The sequence below is a fragment of the Herpailurus yagouaroundi genome, unplaced genomic scaffold (assembly GCF_014898765.1).
Source record: "Herpailurus yagouaroundi ecotype Mexico unplaced genomic scaffold, PumYag 162, whole genome shotgun sequence".
In the NCBI taxonomy this organism is placed as follows: domain Eukaryota; kingdom Metazoa; phylum Chordata; class Mammalia; order Carnivora; family Felidae; genus Herpailurus; species Herpailurus yagouaroundi.
Window position 1 is genome coordinate 66773055 of NW_024412403.1, and position 24017 is coordinate 66797071.

Genomic DNA, 24017 nt, shown 5'->3' on the forward strand with positions numbered 1-24017 from the left:
AAAAAAAAAATTAAAAAAAAAATCCACATATGATAAAAGAAAAGAACAATAAATTCGACTGTATGGGGTAGTGGGAGACTTTCATATGGTATAAAAACAGAATACACAAGGTAAAAATACTCAATACATCACAGATAAAGAATAAATCTGTAATAAAGAACTCTTCAGAGTTGAGAGGAAAAGACCAAAAACTCATTTAAAAAATGGACAAAAAGAAAAAAGAACAATTTACACATACAAAAACAAAACGGACCTTAAAACAGATGGAAAGATGTTGAACTACATTCATAATAATGAGATTATAAATTAAAACTACAATGAGCTACCATTTCTCACATATCAGATTGGCAAAAATTGAAAAACTTAGGCCAGGCAAGTTGTCCACGCTAAGGGGAAATAGGCACTCAAATGACCAAAGAGGATGCAAACTGATTCAACCATTACGGAGGGGAATTTAACAATATCAAACAAAATTACCTAAGTGTTTATGCTTTGACTCAGCAGTCTACCTCTCTTAATTTACTCTGAAGATACACATCTAATTAAAAAAATATATGAGAGAAGGTTTTTCATAGCAGCACTCCTGGAGATAAAAAAAATACTGAAAAGAAATGAAATATCCATACATACAAGAATGGTTGAATCAACTCTGGCATACTATGCAGCTAGATGAGAAAAATCTCTGAAATGATATGCAATGATTTCTAAGAACTATATCAAGAGAAAAGGCAAAGTGCAAAAGAGCTCCCTTAATAAATTACCTTTTATGTAAAAAAGAAGCCAAGAAAATTACACTTAATTGCTCACTTGTGCAAAAGAAACCCAGAAAAAATGAACCAAAACATAATGAGACTGGCTAGCTACAGGAAGCGAGTAGAAACAAAATACAGGGAATAGAGAAGAAATGGCACTTGTATATTTCTGATCTTTGGAACCATGTTAGTGTGGTTCACAGATAGAAAATATAATTTTTAAAAAAGTAAAAAAAAACAAAAAAAAAAAACAAAAAACAAACAACAGGGTTAAAGTTCTAAGAAGGGATACATTCAGAAACAAAGGAACCAAACTATTTCAAATGAATAAATGAACCACGCTAAAGGGCAAATTTTTCATTAAAAAAAAAAAAGCAAGAATATAAACACAAATACTTTCTAAACAGAATATATGGTTCTGATGCAGTGATGATAAAATGTTTAACAAAGCACTCTGGAGTCAGAATGCTTGATTCAAATACTTGCCCAATTTTCTACTTGCTAACTGTGTGACCCTGGACAAGTTAATTTATAATCTCTGTGTGTAAGTTTTCTTAGCCAAATAACAACAGTACCAATCTCACAGTACTAATGATAAGGCTCAAATAAAACTAATTATGTAAAAAGCTTAGGAGATCACTGGGTATATAACAAGAATTTGTTAAGTATTTGCTATCATCAATACTAATCCAAAACAAAAAACAAAAAACCAACCCACTGATTTTGCGGGTTTCCAGGAGATACATATAATAAAAATGGAGTCCTTGTCATGAAAAAATTTGGAATTTCCTAGTTTCGGGACAATAAGTGTTCAAGGAATTTAGAACAAAATCCATATGGCTGGCCGGAATCATCTGAGAAGTTTCATAAAGGACAGGATTTAGATTAGCAAGAGAACGGGAGTGACAGAAAGGAAGCTAAATAAAAACCAATATATATTTCACGGACAGTAGCATAAAAGGTTTGGAAAGCTGAGTATTTGGAGATAAGACTACAGAAGTCCCTGAACACACTACTGAACTAGGCAGGCTTTATTTTCTAGACTATGAGGAACCACAGAAGAATTGTGTGTAGGAGAAATAATGATCAACCTTAAGTGTGGGATTATTCTTGTGGTGGTATGCAGAAGATCAGAGGTAGAGTCTTACTAGTAGGTAAGCCAAATAATGGCAAGGGCCTGACTAGACTACTAGTGATGAAAAAAGGAAAGAAGGCACAAATCATCAAGGCAGTAAAGAAAAGAAAAAAAATCCATGCAGGGTGACAAGTGGATATGAGATATGAGAGACCAGAAAAGTCTGAATGACAAAGCCAATGACATTAGAAGGAAAAAGCAAAAAGGAATGGGAAGCAACAGAAAGGATTTCCACCAGGTCTTAAAAGTCAGATCAGAATTAAGCAAGAAGCCCTTGCAATGTGAGATACCAGATATCAATATCCAGTGGGCATTTGGCAACATGGGACTAGTACTTAGGAGGAGTACTGAAGACAAAAGGTGTAACAATTTTTTTTTCCTAAAAAACCTCTTTAGAATGTTTGAAACACTCTAGAGCAATAAAGATAGTAGACTCTGTGCTATTTCAGAGCAGTGATCATCTCTTATTTATTTTTATAGCCCTTCATGTTTGGCATACTTATTAGTACAGGGGAGACTCTCAGTAAGATGTTGCAGAGGTGGCAGAAGTAGAGAAGAGAACAGAGCTGCATGGCTTGTTAATGGCAGAACATACGTTAGAGCCCAGATCTTTTGACTCTCTACACTATACCATAACATAGAGATGACCTTTCAACATTCATGCATAGGATCCCCTAAAGAGCTGGTGTAAGAAATGAAAATAAACTGTTTCTCAGAGTAGACTGAAGAAAGACATAAGAAAATAGCAAAGAAAAGTCAGTTATTGGTGAAAAAAATGATAGTGTTGCATTACAGATTCAAAGGAAATTTTAAGAAAGGAGGCATAGTCAATAGTCAAATGACCAAACACTACAGGTACTATTTCTCTGGTCTCCTACACCAATGAGACCCTAGGCAAGGAGAGGTCACTTTTTAAAAGTATAAATTAAGAATTTTAATCTACCTTTCACAGCATTTTAAAATCATATATCACTTAAGGCAGTGGTTCAAAAATAATATTGCAATCTTTAGTAACTTATCTCTACAAAATACACAAGAGAAAATACAGTGTCTACAATAAATCTGCACAGTAAATGAAATTTGAAGCAAAAAGAAATGATTATAAAAAATACTCATTCACATCAACTGATAGCAACAAAATGCATGAAATACCAAAGGTCTTACCTTAAATCTCTTGTCTTGCAATACTTTCTTGATGGCAACCAGTTCTCCTGAATCACAAAGTTTGGCTTGATATACCACACCAAATGACCCATTTCCAATCACTTTAGTGTCTGTATAGCTGACTTCTTGTGGCCTATCGGGACCCTGCCCAGGAGTTGCCACCACTGTGGTTACCTTGCTGCCATCTTTGTCTCCTAAAAGAAACAAGAGACAGAAAAATGAGAACTGTAAAGAATTAAACAGACAAAATTGCTGAAGTACACAATAGTTTACATAGTAAACTATGTTTTTTACTACAAATCATTTTTAAATGCTCATCTTAGTTTATTGTATAGAATTACTTCAACTATTTGTTTCAATTTGTAAGTAACTTTTTAACCACCATTTATTTAGTCATTCTGTAGACTAGACATCATGCTTAGTTTACATATGGGGATTTATTTAATGAAAACAATCACCCCATGAAGTATATAATACTGTTTCCATACAAAACTAATGGAAATAATGTTAAATTTGCTGAAGGTCAAAAGTCAAATGGTGGACCCTGGGTTTGAATCCCATCTGTTCTTTCTAAAGAAGGCCCTAGTTCTTTTCTCAAGGCTTCCTTATTTTACTTGAAAATAAATACTACTGAAAACATCTAAATATGTTGACTCTATTCAGACCATTCTGCCTTTAGGAAGGTAAGACTTTGAGTTTTTCTTTCTCTGCATCTTACTTCTTTTTAAGAAAATCAACTATCTCTTAGAGAAAGGTCAAATGGGGAAAAGGAACATGGGAAAGAGTACTAATTTGGAGTAAGAAAAGAAAAACCAAACCTATTCTGAACTGAGTGAGCCTCATTCATAAGTAGCTCACTGGTTCTGTGGTCTCTGCCCACTCAATAGCTCTTGCCTTATCTTCTGTGCCTTCCCACCCTTCCCAGTAACAATCTAAAGACTCTTCAATTCAAGCTCAAGAGCCACCTCTTATTGCCTAGGCAGAGTTCACAATCATCTTGGGTCTCTGAACTCTTAAACTATTCTAAACCATACTATGCTACCTAGAACCTGATTCTAAAGAGTTTTAAATTGTTCTTTTAGTGATTTCAGAATACACAGAGATTCTACTGAGTACAATCATTGGTAAGTAGCAAGTATGACTTGTGCTTCTCTCTTCCCTGACAAATCTGAAACCAAATCTCAGTACATCCAAGTCCTTAGGCTCACTGACTAAACTGCACTTTTTCCGTTTGTTTCTTCTTCTACTCTTCCATTATATCAATTTTATTTGTATGATGCTAACTGAATTCATACTAACCTAATAAAAGAAAAAAATGTAGTTTTTAACTCTAGATACCAAGCCAAGATTTTGAAGTATTCACTTGAACCTCACATATAAAAATATATATATTAATCTCATTTTCCAATGGTTTGAGTGTTTTTTCCCAAAATAAAATTACCAGGTAAATGAATATCCAAATGTTAGTGGCACATTTAACCAATATGTATAGCCATTTTAGTTCACAAAGGTACTAATATAGACCAAAAAAAAAAACAAACAAACACACACACTAAGTGGTATCTGTGACTAATTAATGCTCCTGTTTATAAGGCAGCCTTCCTGACAGACACAAAAGCAATGAAGGATTCCTACATAAAATAGCAAGGTAAATTACAGGCAGTCTACATTATATATTATATCATGGCTAACTACCTTAAATATGTAGGGTTTTGGTTCTAAGGTATAACGCCCAACAGATATGACAGCACAAATCTAACACCACTTGTAGAAAGGTAACTCAAATCTTGTCAACACCAACATTTTTATTCACAACAGTATTATATGTACTTTAAATACATGCAAATCCCAGCACAAGTCAATACATATACAGTAGTTCTCAATGCTTTCAAATGATCCCTTCACATTTCACTTCCTAGTAAAATAAATCTAATATATTTGCAAAACCTAGTTTAATCAAATCTCAATTCTAAATCATCATGCTCAATTCCCCCAAATATTCCATATCACTTTCACTTTTGAGCATGTTAATGTTAACTACAACTTTTCAGGTTGACTATAAACCTTAATGTAAGTTATTTTCTTCTTCATTTGTAAAATAAACCTATCTTTACTTGTAACATTCCTCTAAAGACAGAATCACAGTCTTCTGACCTTAAACTCAAAATGAAGAGATCTAGAAGGTTAGATTCAGGAAAGATTAAAATTCAAGGTACTGAACACATTTTCTTATAATCCAATTGTCCAAAGAAAATAAAAAACAGAATTGATTTCAAACAGTCCAACCAACTCTTCCCTAGATCATCCAAGTCAAAACCGTATCACCAAAAACTATATATTTCAAGGACTATGAATAATTTCACTGAACAGGTTGCTTGCAAAATCTCACACGTCTAATCCACAAAACAAAGCATCATTATTTTTAAAATAAATTAACAGATTTTAAGAATGGCTGTTGCATTCCACAACTTTAACTGAAAACAAAAGCTGTCTGAGGCATAAACAAAAATTATGCTTTTCTACTGTATAACCATATTTCAATAAAGAAAACAGTAGCCACAGTTTTGTACTTGCTTTCAGTAGAGAACTTAAAACAATATAAGCATATGTAATGACTTTCCTTACTTGCCTCTTTAGGTTGCATTTCTCCACATTTCAGAAAAATGGTTTGTTTCAGGGTTTCAAGAATCAGCTATGAAAGATATCCATCAGAACCCTGAGATTTTTTTTTTAGCTTCATTTTAGAGACGGAGAGATAGTGTGAGAGTGCGCATGCGCGTGAGTGGGGGAGGAGCAGAGAGACAGGTAGACACAGAATCCAAAGCAGGCTCCTCCAGGCTCTGAGCTGTCAGCACAGAGCCCAAAGTGGGGCTCAAACTCATAAATTATGAGATCATGACCAGAACTGAAGTCAGATGCCCAACCTACTGAGCCACCCATGCACCCCAGAACCCTGGGATTTAAAATCTCTTCAAATCAACTATTAGGCCTGGGTAATGCCTAACATCTAATCGTGCTTTTTCTCATATGCAAATTATAATGCATAAATGAAGTAATTCTGCAAAAATATTAAAGCAGGGTAGAAAGATAAATAGATAGGTACTACAGATGCTATCACTGGAAGAGACTTTTAAGTCTTAAGGCCTCTTAGTGTTAAATTATGATTGGATATGGACAAGGACCAATCCTTTCACCTTCTTATATATCTAGTAAAAAAAACAAAAAAAAAAAAAAACAAAAAAAAACGACTTACTATCTCAGCAGAAATTGAAGATTCACTCTATTCTCTTTCGAGCAGTTACAGAAAATGCTGAGAACTCTTATGGGCTACATTCTCTACTAATATGAAATCTCTAAGTATAACACGAACGATGGTTCTCAGGCTTTCTACCTCAAGCATTCTGGAATTTCTATTCAGAATGCTTCATCGGAGATCCGAAATAGCAGAGCTGTAAAAAATGGCAAGATAATACTGGGGATGACTTGGCATGAGCATTAGGAGCACATGGGGCAGTCAGCAGCTAATGTGCCAAGGAAAAGCATGCCACCATTTGGCATTGTAATTTGCCGACTTAGCAATAAAATAGCTGTATAAAATTTCACTGTATATCCATCCAGTTCATTGTTTTATCTACTCTAATACTTACAATAAATGTAGGGATACATTATAATAATGTTTACTATGCAAATGAGTAAAGTAAAACTAAGAGATGAAAGCTCTGAGTAGCAAGAATTCTTCCTTTGCCTCATACTGCCTCTGCTATATTTTACAACCTTCCTACTACAGCTGAAAGACTTTAACTTCATATACTATTGCCCCCCCCTGCAAGAAGCAGATGTTTCTGAAAATATAAAAAGATCAGCTCCAAAGTAGTAAGAAATAAAAGAATAAATGATAATCTGTTACAGATTTCAGGCCTCAATCATTCACTTATTAATAGCTAAAGAGCTATTTTTCAAAATACTTTGGTAACCTTCGATTTCAAAACTTATCCCAAAGCAAAAGCACATGGAAAACAAAAATGTAAAATAATCGATTCAGTGATGTTCAAACAATTTAACATTTGCTACCAGAAATTGTATAATTTTCCATCTTAGCAACAGAGCATTATAAAGCACTGCTACCAAGAGGCCGAAATCCTGATGAAAAACTGAAAAGCAATAAATCTCCCTCATTTAAAAAAAAAAAAAAGTCACCACTCTGCCCAATGCTAAATTTCTCAGAATGCATGGCATAGTGAGTCTCATACCAATTACAACAAAACTAGTCTCCAAAAATGCAGTACAACAACAGAACAGTGGGAACAGCTTAGCTCCAGGAGGCTTTGTCTCCTGCCAGAGGACTCCTGGGATCCTCTATTATAATTAAAATTCACTCAGGAGGTATAAACTTCCTATTATAATTAGAAAATAGAATTAAATCCCCTACTCTTTACCACAATAAATAAATCTTAAATATATAAACCACAATAGACTCCTTATAAAGCAACGGAAAGATGATATACAAGAGAATAACCACTTTCTATTGAAGGCTGTTATATATATAGAATACAATTTTTTAAAAGCTTTAGGCATATCCTAAAATAATATGTGTGACCTAGTATCCAACCTCTCAAACATAGGTTTGTACCTTGTAAGCAACACCTCATAGTTACATTTTTTTAAGCATCCAAGTGTGGAGTGAGCATCCCCAAACCGAAAGGCCACTTCAAGCATGTTTAAATATTTAGGAGGTATCTGACACTGACATCCTAATTTTCTATGAATGATAAATCTCATTCATATTTTAGCCATTTGATTTGATGTTTAAGATTTAATTTTTTTTAATGTTTATTTATTTTTGAGAGGGGAGGTTCAAGGGAAGGGCAGAGAGGCAGAGAGGGAGACACAGAATCTGAACCTGGCTCCAGGCTCCCACTGGGAGCCCAAACCCCATGAACCATGAGATCAAGACCTGAGGTAAAGTCGGGCGATTGAGCCATCCAGACGCCCCATGATGTTTCATAAGATTTAGAGCTGAGGAAAAGCAACAACTACACTTTCTGTGAGGCTTATAGAGATGTTAACAAGTCATACTGAACAAAGTCAATGACTGTCTAACAATTTCCTTTAACTCAAAAATAACCTCTCTCTACAGAAATAACAAAGTTAAAAGTCTGGAACAAAAACCCAGAGAAACCAGCATACTACTTGTGACAAGGAAGGTATGAAGTATTGTTAAGAATTTACTTTGTTTTGGGGCGCCTGGGTGGCTCAGTGGGTTAAGCGTCCGACTTCAGCTCAGGTCACGAACTCACGGTCCGTGAGTTCGAGCCCCGCGTCGGGCTCTGGGCTGATGGCTCAGAGCCTACAGCCTGCTTCCAATTCTGTGTCTCCCTCTCTCTCTGCCCCTCCCACGTTCATGCTCTGTCTCTCTCTGTCTCAAAAATAAATAAACATTAAAAAAAATTTTTTTTAAAGAATTTATTTTGTTTTATTTTGTTTTATTTAACAACAGTACTAGTAGGGTAAACACACTGCCTATGCTTCTCCATCCCGAAGAGAAGTAACAGCTATTTTTACATATGTTTAACAATAACACGGCAAAACTCTATCAAAAAATATTACATAAATTACTCAAAAGAATCAAAACGAACATCAATTTCAGGCATGATTAAGATTGTCTGAAGTGGAAACACTGACTACTGTCACACTTTCAAGTTTTGATCTCAAAGTTCAAATACTTTTTGTCCTAAGTAACTCGCTAAGGAACATCTATTAAGGCAAGATCTTCACAAAACAGGAAAACTTGTTTAAAAACATGAAAAAAGCATAAAAATAAGCAAAAGAAATAAAAAGTAAGGAAATGAGGTCCACAGAATCAGAGGTGAGCAAATTCAAAAATAAACTTGTCGTGAAATAGGGACTCGACTCTATGATGTGGAAGCTCTAGCCAGAGTGCATCTGCTCACAACCCCAGAGCAAAACTATGAAGAAAGGAACGCCAATCAAGCACTTCAATGAAGCACTTCAATCAGCTAGATCAACCCCAATGGCCAAGAGCATGATATAAATTTTAAGGCAATTTCTATGAAACCTTCATATGCTAAAATTCTTTCCAGCAGAGACATTTCCCTGAGACATCATTCATTTCCACATGATTCTATCTAGAGGACTGAGAAAAATAAAACAAAAGAATTGCTATCATTTCTTTTGAAGACAGAGTAAACAAATGGAGAGGCAGGGAAAACAAAACGGACAGATGTTACACATGGGCTGGCTTTGGACACGTTTCCCTATATATCACTTCTAGAAATAGAAAGGAAAAACAGGGTGGCAGAGGATAAAGATGAGACAGAAGACTCCAAAGTCCCTGGCAGCATAGTAATACATTTTTAATCAAAGGAATATACCACGTAAATGGGATTAACAAGCATCAATTCTGAAAAACCGTAAAACTCCCCTTAAGAAAAAAAATTTGGTCAAGTTTTTTGCTAGAGATATATTGTATTATATGGACTCAGAAGTCATATCAAGGTCTGAAGTACATATTCTACCACTTAGTATCTATAAAATGGAGATAGCAGCTACTTTGTAAGTCTGCTATGATGATTAATAGGTTAAGCATTTTTTTTAAGTGCATGCCCCACAGAGGGTGCTCAATAAATTATAGTTTCTCTGACCTTTGAATTATTGGCAGTGGAAATGAAAAAAAAAAAATTCTTTTGCCCTGCTATGCTCTTTTAACATGTGGTATATGCTCTTCTACAGTGCTTATCACAATGTTCTATAATTATTAAGAGTCTGAGCCCCTCACTTGACTAAGGAGTTCTTAGGAAAGCCAGACATTATCTGAATCATATACCTTTCTCTAGCGCTTATTAACACAGGGTTTGGCACAAGGCAGGTGCTCAGCAAAGGTCTGCTGTTGAATTTCTGTACAATTACTCCAGCACAATTGTCAGGATTTGGGAACTGACTACTTTGTGTTAAACTTTAAGCAGTGCTTTTGCTTCTTCTTATGCTTACCATTGATCAGATACAACTCCCTAGGTACAAATGGTCTTACCAGTAGTAAAACAGAATGAAGGGTTTACTGCAAATATGGTGATAACATGCAGCCAAACAAATGACCCAATGTGCCACATTTGTATTTATTTATAGGTAGGAGAATTAGTCTGTTTCATATCTCTTTTCCAAATAATTCTGGTTTTTTTGAGGCATTAATATGCAGCAATGGATAAGAACTGGGCAGGGGACACCTCTTGAGGTCTTAAGTTCAATTTGTATCAGTCTATATGGAAGTATATTCTTTGAGTACCATTTTACAGTTTGTAAGAACCTCTCACAGAAGACAGAAGAATTACCTGGGAGAGTTTAATGAAAATAGAATGTCACCCCTAAACAGACTCAGTAGGTCTGCAATGCAGCTCAGAAAATTGCATTTTTAATAAGTACTCCTTCTAATTCTTAATGCAGTTCCAATGACCGTACTTTGAGAAAGAACTATAATACTATTGAAACCCTACAACAACCTTGTGACATACCCACGATAATCATTTAACAACTGGAAGAAACTGGAGTACCTGGGTGGCTCAGTCCGACCCCAGCTCAGGTCATGATCTCATAGTTTGTGAGTTCCAGCCCAGGGTCAGGCTCTGTTCTGACAGCTCAGAGCCTGTAACCTGCATGGGATTCTGTGTCTCCCTCTCTCTCTGCCCCTCCCCCTCTAATGCTCTGTCCCTCAAAAATGAATAAACGTTAAAAAAAAAAAATTGGAAGAAACTAAGGTAACTGAAAAGGTTTCATAACTTACCCGAAGTAACTCCCTTGGTTGCACCCACAGGATTCAGAACTAAAACCTGCACCCTACAATGTTACTTTGCTTTAAATCCATGCTAAAAGACAACACAGGCATTGAGGTCCCAAAATCAACTTTCTATTTTCAGCAGAACTGAAAATTTGAAATACTTTACAAAAGGTTCTGAGGTATCTATCGCAAAAGTATATATCTCAAAAGTTTTAACTCAAAATATCCATAGTCCTTTTGAACTAATTTTAATTGACTCAAAATGTTTCTCTTCTCTCAAAAACCTAATTTTACTTTAAACCAAACAAACCAAAAACCAGAATGAATCCTGCCAATTTTCAACAGCCTGAACTTAAATATTATTTTACTTTTGAACCATGACCTGGAATCAAGCATATTTTTCCTCTGACTCCAGTGAATTGGAGTAAAATTAAACCAAACCCCAAATGAATAAATATTTCACTTGGTCTTAAACCCTCACTTGAAACAATATCAAGATGCATTTTAGAGACAGGTTTATTTTCCATGAAAGTCTAAAAGGCTTGCAGGATGTGTATAAGAACTTCAACTTTTAGGAATTTACATTAGAATATTTAAGTTTTAAATATATTTGTCTGTTTGATTTACAAACTGCCCAAATTTGGGGGAGGGAGATTGGAATAAGGGGTATATTTAAATTTTTCTTAATGAGGAAGTTTATCATATGACAAAAATGAATATGTATATGGTACATGAGTAGAAAGAGTAAATGGAGGGGCGCCTGGGTGGCGCAGTCGGTTAAGCGTCCGACTTCAGCCAGGTCACGATCTCGCGGTCCGTGAGTTCGAGCCCCGCGTCAGGCTCTGGGCTGATGGCTCAGAGCCTGGAGCCTGTTTTCCGATTCTGTGTCTCCCTCTCTCTCTGCCCCTCCCCCGTTCATGCTCTGTCTCTCTCTGTCCCAAAAATAAATAAACATTGAAAAAAAAAAAAGAAAGAAAGAGTAAATGGAAAACACTTAGACAAAAGAAATAAATAATTACTTTACAAAACACACTCACTGATCCAGTGGTCACACTTCTGACAACTTGAGTCTTGAGCAGCAACAAGTCCACAAGAAAGCCAGAAAACAAGCCCTAACAAAGCTGATATATTTTATTTTAGCCTTTAAGTGAGTGTAAAATTCATATCAACACTCTACATTTTTTTAAATGAACTAGGTCTTTTCTCAGCCTGCTAGATACCCCCATTATCCTCAATACTGCCTTCTGACAACGCAGATCCCTGCAATGTAACAGCGCACTGCCTTGCTTTCCCCTGAACTATGCACCGAAGTTATCCCCACCTGTAAATTCAAATTGCTTTTCCTACAGCACAGTATACAAATTTACATACATTTTTACACACATTTTAAAGTGGAGGTTATAAAACTAAAATTTTCTGTTAAATTTCAAACACTGGTGCAGGAAAGAAGGCAGGATGGGATTTCTTTTCCCCCAGAAGACTTGCTTATTCTCAACTGGTCCAATATGCTTTGGATATTATCCAATCTATGAGGGCAACAATCATGTTTATCACACGTTTATTGCTGTAGCCCCATGTTATGCTTTATGCACATAGGCTGTAAAATATTAATTTATTTATAGGTGAATGAATTCATCCAAGATTCCACTCTACTTTGGAAACCACTAAATGTCTAAAAGTCACTAAAGAAAGAACCTCTAACTACTCTTCTAAGATGACACAGGACTCTTATCAACACCTCTCAAAATGGTTGGGTCATTCAATAGAGAAGAAAATACAAACACAAAATTCAGAGATTTGACAATCACCACACATGACCATCACTCATCATCATTACATAGTAACAAATTATGAATCACTTTACAGTTTATAAGCATGTTTACACCCATTACCTCACTTTAGCCAGGCAATAGTCCTATGAGGGAGGTAGAACCAATACTAAATGGAGAAAAGAGAACTGAAGTTCAAAAGATAAGTAAAACTGCTCTAGCTTATACAGTAATATTGAAAATTACAACCCAGTTCCTCCAACTCCCAAGTTTAGTACATTTTCCAATACCAAAAATATAAGGAAACAAATCAAGCCATCTACTTCTATTCCAAAATAGTCACAAAAATAACTGTCCAGTATAACCACACATTTTAAGTAAATGTCCTCACATTTTTTAATATGTACTGCAAAAATATCTTTTACTATAAAACTGCTTCATTTTGTCTGAGATATAAGGTTACCTGAGAGACAAATCATCTAAATTGAGTACAAGAAGAGTTGGAATTCTGAAGAAAATCAAATCAATGAACTGACAACAAACATTTAAGCACCTGAGCAGATGTATCAGAATACAAAGTAATAATCCACTGGTTAACAGCTGCTACTTTTGCTGGCATACAAAGAGCATTTCCTGCTTTTTTTTTAGACTGGTTTATTCTAAATAAGAAATACTGGGATCTGAAAAAGCAGGAAAGCATGATTTTTCTAATCAATAAACAGAAAAAGGAATGTGAAGACTAAATCTCTCTACATCACAATCTCCCGCCTACATTATTCTACTTTTCAGAAGTTTAAAGATAATAGAAGATGAAGAACAAGAAGAAAAAGAAGAATTCAATTTATTATTTTAAAAATACCCCACTGGCGCGCCTGAGTGGCTCAGTCGGTTAAGCATCTGATTCAGCTCAAGTCATGATCTCATGGTTTGTGGGTCTGAGCCCCGGGTCCGGCTCTGTGCTGACAGCTCCGGGCCTGCAGCCGCTTTGAATTCTGTCCTCTCTCTCTGTCTGCCCCTTCCTGGCTTGTGCTCTCTTTCAAAAATAAATAAACATTTAAAAACTTTTTAAAAATACTCCAATGTATACAATTATTTGGGTGGTCGTTGCTGTTCCACATCATGAAAAACTCTGAAATATATGCATATATAAACACCAAAATAGCTCACTATTCCTCATACCTAGTTCTAAACAGCTTCCAAAGATACTCAGGAGCACCTACTGACCAATACAAGGATGTCTAACCCAGCACACTTACCATCTTCTCTCTCCCCCAACAGGAATCCTCATATTGTTTTGTTTTTTTTTTTTTTAATTTTTTTTTTCAACGTTTATTTATTTTTGGGACAGAGAGAGACAGAGCATGAACGGGGGAGGGGCAGAGAGAGAGGGAGACACAGAATCGGAAGCAGGCTCCAGGCTCTGAGCCACCAGCCCAGAGCCTGACGCGGGGCTCGAACTCACGGACCGTGAGATCGTGACCTGGCTGAAGTCGGAGGCTTAACCGACTGCGCCACCCAGGCGCCCCTAATCCTCATATTGTTAACACTGTCCCCTCCCCTTAAGCCTGCATTATTCTTCTGTCAATAAAATCCACCTCAGGCAACATCCTAGGGTTTTCCATCGTCTTTTTTTTTTCCCCCTCTCAAATCTTAGAGGAAAATTTTTCTCTCTTCCCTACTCTCTTCATTCCACTCAAGAGCTGGGGTGCAGTGGGGGGGGGGGGGGAGGACAGAACCCCTTAACCACAGCTGGTAAGCAAAAGGATAGCACTTCTGCTCTATACCAGTCAAGAGAAAGTTAAAAGCCATGAGTTGAAAAGCCAATGCCATCAACCTATAAAGCTCCTGAAAGTAACCAGAAAGATCTGTCAGCATCACACAAGTCTCTATCTATTCCTTATCCCCCTCAAATTAAATCTTTTTATCCATCAACTACCAGCATTCAAGAGAATTTTTCAAAACTAGTTTTAGGGTTTTTTAATAGTTTTGTTAAATTAATACCCCTGCAATATTATTGTTTACTATTATTTTTCACTATAAATACGTAGCTCTCTGAGCTAATTATGGCTTAGGCTTTTGTAGAATAGCCTGCCTAGCACCTAGCCATTTTTATTTTACATACTTAACAAAACTTTCAAAGGAAAAATATGTTCTAATTTCCCCCAAAACAAGTGATGAACTTTTAGAATACAATTTATTTACAGGTTAAGACTTTTCTGTATAATCTTGGTGGAAAATACACCTAAGATATTACATTTTAACTTAATAAACTGTTAAAGTTGAAATAAGGTAGGGTACCCCCTTAAGAGTTTTACAAGAATCTCACTAATATGAAAAATAAAATAACCAGGTATAAATCCTATATTAATTCCATTTCTACAAGAGGCACCACACAGTTTCAAATTAATTTTAGTTTACATTTACAACTATATGAGTAATGATGCTACATTTATAGTTAATAAGGAATATGCTTAAAAGAAAAATAAATTAAGTAACATTGTCCCACCTGATTCTAATTAGTTGGAATCAAATCCATATTGGGTTTTTATATGTGCCCCTCTTCCTCTTTCTAAAACTAGTTTAACATCCCCTAATACTCTCCCCATAAAAAAAATGGACTTTAGAGAACCTAGCAATACCATTCAAGTAGGACAAAGGACAAATCCTAGGCCCATGTCTCCACAGAAGAGTATTGACAGATCCACCGGGTAAATTCACAAAGCAGAGTCCACTTAGCATTTTTCACTACAAGGCTCTGCTGGAAGAGATGCTAACTGTACCACTGGAATGACACAGTCCTACACTCACAGTGGGACTATAGTAAGTTTTGGTTCTGTCACTGCCTAAGATGTATGGCTAATCCTTTTGCCAGGGGATCAGAGAAGCATATGCTGGATACTCCCCATGCCAGGGCAGAGTACTTCTCACACTGCTGACTCATTACTTAAAGTGACAGAAGTCAAGAGGACTTAAAGATAGGAAACACTTTCTCTTGAAAAAGAACTTTTGTCCTTGGGAAACAACTACATTCCTAACCTTGCCCTTTTCAGATGGTCTTTATCATATCCTACTGTTACTTATTTGACCTAATAATAAACCAGGGCAGGACCCGCACCAGTTTGCTAACACCACTGGCTAAATTTCTTTTTTTATTCATACCTCCACAATGCTTCTGCAGAAGCACTGGAACATAACCTCATTTTTAAAAGAAAATCAGTGGAAAAATGAGTACTATTTAAAATGAAAGCAAGAGAAAGGGATGCAAGCCTATAATTCCAATACTTGTACTTCAATAAATCACTCCTTAGGTGGCTTTGTATATTATTAATTCTTACATATATGCTCATGGCATGCATATCCTTTCTATTTTGTAAGTATTCTCTCATATTAATGGTGATTAGGCTGACAAAAAGTTTCAAAAATCTTGAGAACAGAAAAGTAATGATGATATGATAGAATTTTTGGTTCAAATACATTGTCATTATTGATTAATCCATCACATGCTTAATAAGCACTATTCTGTGTACCAGAATGTGCTAGGAACTAGGGTCACAAAAATGAGTAAGACAAAAAAATAAAGACAAACAAAGCCCCATCCTTTATGAAGCTTTCTGTTCAAAGAAAATTTATTTATTGAGAAAACCAGATTCAGTATTTATTCAAAATTTGGATTCAGTATTTCTTACTACACAAAAGAGCCAAATGCCTTACCAATTACTTTCACTAAAACCTTTCTTAATCTTTTCTTTTTCTAAAAACCTCTCTTTAATGCACCTCATCTTAATCCCGTGAGGTGCATGAAATTACCTCCATCTCAGATGAGGAAACTGAAGCTCTAAGAAGTTAAGAGACTTATTAGAGATCACAAACTAAATAAAGAAAGGCCACATTAAAACAGCTGTTTTAATTCTAAGTGTTGACTCTATTACTAATGTATCAACCTGCTTCTAAAGAAAAGGCCAAAGGGGAAAAGACACTATTGAATGCCCAGATTACTAAATTAACTTTTTACTCATGTAAAATTATAAAAATATTTAAAAACATTCTGGTGTGGGAGTGCCTGGGTGGCTCAGTCGGTTAAGCATCCGACTCCTGGTTTTGGCTCAGGTCATGATCTCATGGTTTGTGGGTTTGAGCTCTGCAGCAGGCTCCACGCTGATGCATCAGGCTCCACGCTATGAGCGTGGAGCCTGCTTGAGATTCTCTCTCCCTCTCTCAAAAAAACAAACAAAACAAACACCAAAAAAAAAAAAAAAAAAAAACATTCTGGTATGAACATATGCAAATAACAGGACCAAGATTCCACCGAAAATTTTTTCAAGTTGAGCTTCTGAGATTCCATCCAATACAGCCTTCCATTCTGTAGAACATTTGCGCTTCATAGATGAAATGTATTGTTAATAAAAGTTAGCTATAAAATAAGTATCTGTAGAGCCATCCTATTTTCTCACCCATTTCCATTATAAAAACTGAAACTACATACTCATAGAAGAGTTCCACAGTAGGTAGAGTTTAAGGCTTCAGAGATTTAATAAATAGTCCCACAGATCAACAAGGTCAACAGAAAGCCATCTAACCCATTACCTTAAAGTCTTACTTTAAATTTCATCGAGAAGAAAAAGACTATTTACCCTATACTGAGACCTCACACACACAACCCGCATAGTTCATTCCTCTGTCCAAGTACCTACATTACTCAAAAGGGGGCAAAGTAAACATTAAGCAAGAGAACAAATGTACCTAACAATCAACGCACCATGACAGAGAAGAAATGGATTCCAAATCAAAAAGAGAATATTTTAGTTGTGTTATTTGACTTCTTGGGTGGAGTAAAAATTCCAGATAACCTAGCCAACAACATAAATGGACTCCAAAAATTAACTAGGCACTGAGAGTCTTAAATTTTCCTACAAGAAATTTCCCAGATTCATATTTCCGGGAGAGTGTAAACAGACAATTCTTACAGTTTCTGATACACATACACAAAGCCAAATTAACCACTAATTTTCTAACTTTTCAGCTTCCATTTTCAACTATGAGTAGTATTGCTACATTAATAGTTAATAATACACATACACCCCCTCCCTCTCCTCTGAAAACTTTTTTTCCCTTCTAGTGGGTTGAGCACCTGAATATATTCACTGAAGTATTTATTTCTCCCTAGACTGTGAAAACGCAACAATAAATTACAAACTCCCTTCTCCCATGGACCTACCACCTAGTAAGAATAGCAAATATTATTCATACAAATACTTGCCCAGTTATATATCAGTGGAGGTACGACTATATAAAAGAGAATTACAGAATGCAATGGAGCCTATAATGAAGGATCTAGCATCTAATCATGGTTGGGTTGCCTTGAGCAAGTGGTATTTCAGTTGAAATTTCAAAGGTGTGAAGGGGGTTGGGAACAATGAGGTGGGAAAATAAAGGCACAGAAAAAGAAAGACACTGATGGAGTTTAGCAAAATATGGTAATAAAAGAAGGGTAGTCAAGCACAAAAGACCATATATTAATTACATGATCCTGTTTGTATGAGGTCCAGAATAAGCAAATCTACAGAGACAAAAGGTAATAGTGGTTGCCTAGGGCTGGGGAGGGAGGTGGGGAGGAAAAGGGGAGTGACTGCAAATGGGTTAAGAGATTTCTTGTGGGGATGATGAAAATGTTATAAAATTAGATTATGGCAACAGTTGCACAACCCTGTATACATACTAGAAGTAACTGAATTGTACACTTTAAATCAAAATTTTAAACTTTATGGTATGTAGGAGCACCTGGGTGGCTCAGTCAAGTGTCCAACTTCACTAGGTCATGATCTCACAGCTTGTGAGTTCAAGCCCCGCATCAAGCTCTGTGCTGCCGGTTCAGAGCCTGGAGCCTGCTTCGGATTCTATATCTCCCTCTCCCTCTCTGCCTCTCCCCCACTTGCTCTGTCTCTCTCTCTCTCTCTCTCAATAATAAATAAAAACATTTAAAAAAATCAACCACTGTTGGAATAGAGCAATAATGTCATACCTAAATATATACATATATATTGTTAAATATGAGGTCTTATTTTATATGAGATCCTGTTTTGATTAAGTGTAATTTTCTTTAAATGCAGCAGCACCAACAACAAAGCCTTTCATCCAGTATTTCCCTTTCTAGGAATATGGTGGAGGAAAAGAAGTAATAAAAAAACTGAGAAAAAAATGATTGACTTATATATAGATATTCACTGAAGCACTGTATATAATATCACTGAATTGGAATCAATCTAGACGCCCAATAGTAAATCATTAGATAAATGTATGTTCACACTGAACAGAATATTTAACACCCATTACAATTACATTTTCAAAGAATACTGAAGGAAGCTATAAAAAATATATTCATGATGTAAGATTATACAAAAGAGCAGGTTACAAAACTGCTATGTACTATGTGATCCCAATTTGGAACACAAATGTTAGACAGACAAGAAGACCAAAAAGTAAACAGTTTGCTCTGCATAGTAAGAATACAGGTAATTTTTTTTTTCTACCTCTTTATAATTTTCAAATTCTCTACAATTAAGCATGTAAAATTTTTTAAGATGAATCTGCTTCAAGTTCTTTTTTCAACGTTTATTTATTTTTGGGACAGAGAGAGACAGAGCATGAACGGGGGAGGGGCAGAGAGAGAGGGAGACACAGAATCGGAAACAGGCTCCAGGCTCTGAGCCATCAGCCCAGAGCCTGACGCGGGGCTCGAACTCACGGACCGCGAGATCGTGACCTGGCTGAAGTCGGAGGCTTAACCGACTGCGCCACCCAGGCGCCCCAAATCTGCTTCAAGTTCTAAAAAGATAACTCTTTTCATAAAAGTATTATTGTTATAATCTAACATTTCTTCACTGGTTCTAAAAAGTCCAAGCATGCTTAAGGAACTGTTTAAAGTAAAAATGAGCAAATGTCTACTACTTGAATGATTTATCCTTGAGTATAAAAACATTATGAAGAAATGGATTGAGTGCCTCATTCATAGTCAACGTTTATTCTTCAAGTAAGCACTAATTCTTGTTGAAGTATGTTTAGATGCCTGCCAGTTGAGAAAATGATTGATTGTACTGTTTGTGGAAGGTGTTGAATTAATATGGCTTAGTATTTTTGCCTTGTTGAAGTAAGATTTGATTGCCTTTTGTTTTAAAAGTTGCTCTTGTTGGGGCGCCTGGGTGGCGCAGTCGGTTAAGCGTCCGACTTCAGCCAGGTCACGATCTCGCGGTCCGTGAGTTCGAGCCCCGCGTCGGGCTCTAGGCTGATGGCTCGGAGCCTGGAGCCTGTTTCCGATTCTGTGTCTCCCTCTCTCTCTGCCCCTCGCCCGTTCATGCTCTGTCTCTCTCTGTCCCAAAAATAAATAAACGTTGAAAAAAAAATTAAAAAAAAAATCCTACAACAATCAGTGAGATATTACTATTTAACAAATGAAAGTACTAAAGAGGCCAGCCCAGAGCCTCACCATATCACAAATGGAACCTGCTAACACCAGCTTAACTCACCAAAAACTGGTTCCTCCTCCCACAAACTATTTAAAACTGTCCAGATCCCACCACTAATGCCATAGATCCCTTCAGCTGACCAAAGACTTCAAGGACTAAATCACGTCATACCCTTGTTTACCTAAATCTTCACCAGATATGCAAGCCTTTCCCATTTGTAATTATATATATTCCTCCATCTACTCTATATATCTTTTTCTGAGTTGACTCCTCAACCCTACCCCTTCTAGAATGTTCTCTGAATTACATTCTGTGCCTACCAAACACCACCTTCTTGCCTTAAGGAAAATGTAACTACCTCATAAATCTCAAAGGCTGAGGTTATTCATTTCCTTCACACATCTCAAAATAATGTCCTCCTTGCTCCCTATTGCCATTTCAGGACCTTTGGTCATCCACAACAACAAACATTCCTGATTACTTAAGGCCCTCCTATGTTGGTTCCTCTTCTACCAACTTCTAAATGTTGGAGTTCTAGAACTCCTAGATCCCCTTTGATCCTAGATCCCCTTTCTCTTCTGTCTCTATACTCTCCCCAAATTATCTTAGGCATTTCCAGAACTTTAAATACATGGTATTTAAAATACTATCATTTGAGAACTGTTGGTTCTCCAATTTACTTTGCCTTTTAATGTTTGTTTATTTTTGAGAGACAGAGAAACAGAACACGAGCAGGGGAGGGGCAGAGAGAGAGAGGGAGACACAGAATCCGAAGCAGGTTCCAGGATCTGAGCTGTCAGCACGAACCTGATGCGGGACTCAAACTTACGAATTGCGAGATCATGATCTGAGCCAAAGTTGGATGCTTAACAGACTAAGTCACCAAGGCACCCCTCCAATTTATTTCTGTAGCCCAGACTACTCTTTCAACCTTTAGAGACCTCTATATTCCACTTCCCACTTCTTCAGAATTACACTTGTCTATCTTGTTTCACTGATTTAAACACTTAAAAGCTTCAAAATGTTCTACAAGACTCTGCAAGATTTGGTTTGATTCTTATCTCATGCCATTCTTCCCCTTGCTCACTATCATTCATCAGTTATACAAGGCTTCTTTTGATTTACTGAATACACAAAGCTCTTTGCCTCTTCAGGACTTTTTTTATATGATGTTTCACTTTGTCCAGAATGTTCTTTCTCTAGCCCACTAGCCCATTCCTTTTTTATCCTTTAGGCTTCAGCTTACATGTCACTTCTTCAGATACCTTGTCTAGAACTATCCAAATCTAAGGTAATTTTCCTCTGTTATTATCCTCTCACAGTAACTAGTTATTTTCCTTTAAAAAACACTTATCATAGTCTGTAAATAAGTAAATACACAAACAATATCCTGACCATATTAAGCATACTACTAACTACATCATTAGCCCAATCAGTAAATGAATGGGCTTACTCACAACCATACAGCTAACACACAAAAAACTAAAAGCTGCCCAATCTAAATTCTTAATACACAATAATAATGTCCCTACAATTCCTCATCTCAAGCATAATGTAACTACATTTAATATTTATATTTAATTATCCTTACTATAAAAGGATATGGTAAAGTTTTAAGAGATCTTAAAATGTAAAAATTTAAGGACCAGAATGCTAAGAAATGTAACAGGAGGGTCTGGATTTTCAAAAAGTTATCATTTCAACACTTCTCAAAATATTTCTAAAACGCTTACATATGTGAATAAACAAGAGACAGACAATTAACTAATTTAGCAGAGTTCCACATTTTAACTAATACAATTTTTTGGAATGAAATACACAGATAAAAAATTTCCAGAAAAGGCAGTAATTTATATATTTTTTTAATTTTTTAATGTTTATTTGCTTTTGAGAGAGAGAGAGAGAAAGCACGAGCAAGGGAGGGGCAGAGAGAGATTGAGACACAGAATCCGAAGCATGCTCCAGGCTCTGAGCTGTCAGCCAGAGCCCAAAGTGGGGCTCGAACTTACAACTGTGAGATCGTGACCTGAGCAGAAGTCAGATGCTCAACCAACTGAGCCACCCAGGTGCCCCAGCAGTAATTTATATTCTTAAAGCAGCCCACAAAAACCTATTTAACAATGGTTAAGTAGGCCTTAGTACTAACAGCACAAACCTGAGCTCTGAGTTCAAGGAGCAGGACTCTGTGGTGAAACAGAGTGGAGGAATTAAAAAAAAAAAAAAAAAAAGGAACTCATTTGAGTCCCTGGATAACCAGCTTGTTTTTGGACTCTGCCACGTTCTAAGCCTCTTTGTCCCACGCCCAGACTTATGCAGTCAACAAGGAGCACAGTATGAAGTGGGAGGAGAGAAGGAAAAAAGTAGTATTTATTCAACACTTTACAACAAGTACAGTGTTGGGCATATTGTATTTCACTTACTCCCACCAATCCCACAACACAGTTATCATCATCTTTTGTTTCCCAGGGAATATTTAACTCTAAGCCTATACTCTTTCCACTAAAGATTTCTTAAGCAACCTCCTCTAATTAAATAATTGTATAATTAACTGTTCAATGTACTTTCCACTAGGAGATAAGACATGTCTGCATTTTTCCACCAGTTTTCATACAAAGAGCTCAAAATCTCTTGGGTTAATGGATGACTGAATCATTAAATGAATGAATGACCAAAATAAATTCAAGTATCATCTTCTCTATGTTTTCCTAATCATTCTCAACTACCATGATTATACTTCCTGTGGAGTCACACTGACTCACTCTACTTGTGCTTTTCAACACAACAGTCACTAAACTAAATTGAGCTATTAAGCACTTGAACGTGGTTAGTCTGAATTGACATGTGCTATAATACATAAGAGATGGTGAGTTAGTATAAAAAATAGAATGTAAAATACTTCAATAACTTTTATATGTATTACACATTGAAATGTTAATTTTTTACATACTAGGTTAAATCAAATACATTACCCAAATTAATTCTACTTAATTTTTAATGTGGCTATTAGAAAATTTTAATTATATATGTACCTTGCAATATATTTTTACTCAACAGCACTGATCTAAACCATCAATCCATATATATCAGCTTATGTATTACCATTTTATAGCATCTCTTATGTTATTTAAATATTCATGTTTCCCTAAAATGAAGTGTCCCTAGCCTTATAAAATTACCATATAAACTGGAATATGTTTTAAAACAGCTGTATTGTTACAATTCACATAACATATAATTTACCCACTTAAAGTGTATAATTCAATGACTTTTATCATATTCACAGGATTGTGCATCTATCATCACAATCAATTTCAGAACATTTTCCTTACTCCAAAAAGAATCTGCACCCCTTAGCCATCATTCCCCAACCCTTCCATTCTACTAGCCCCAGGGAAACATTAATCTACTTTCTAGCTCTATAGTTTTGCTTATTGTGGACACAACATATAAATGGAATCATACATCTTTAGTGACTGGCTTCTTTCACTTAGAATAACATTTTCTAGTTTCATCCATGTTGTAGTATGTCTTGATTTTTTTTTACATGATTTCTTTTGATTACTCAGTAATATTCCATTGTATGGATATACCACATTTGTCTCTCCAGTCATCAGCTGATGAACACCGGGGTGTTTCTACTCTCTGGCTATTATAAATAATAAAGCTATGAGCATTCATGTACATGGACATACAGGTATATATCTAGGAGTGGAATCCTGATCATACGATACCTCTATCTGTAACTGTGAGGTGCTGACAGGTTGCTCTCCAAAGCAGCTGCACCACTTTACATTCCCAGGTGGGATTCCCAGTTTATGAGGGTTCCAATTTATCCATATCCTCACAAACATTTGATACTGACTTTCTGATTCTAGCCATTCTAGCGGATGTGAAGTTGTATTTCACTGTAGTATTGATTTAAATTTTCCTGATGGCTAATGGTGTTAA

General features: G+C 36.1%; 1 protein-coding gene across 3 annotated transcripts in view; it reads right to left on the bottom strand.

Moving 5' to 3' along the window:
- The window catches only part of GSK3B (glycogen synthase kinase 3 beta), a 198862-nt gene that overhangs the window by 128338 nt on the left and 46507 nt on the right, over positions 1 to 24017 (bottom strand). For all 3 annotated transcript variants that reach the window (XM_040484609.1, XM_040484607.1, XM_040484608.1), the window contains exon 2: positions 3052 to 3245. In XM_040484609.1, coding sequence (XP_040340543.1) covers positions 3052 to 3245 — 194 coding nt within the window. The remainder of the gene's footprint in view (positions 1 to 3051; positions 3246 to 24017) is intronic.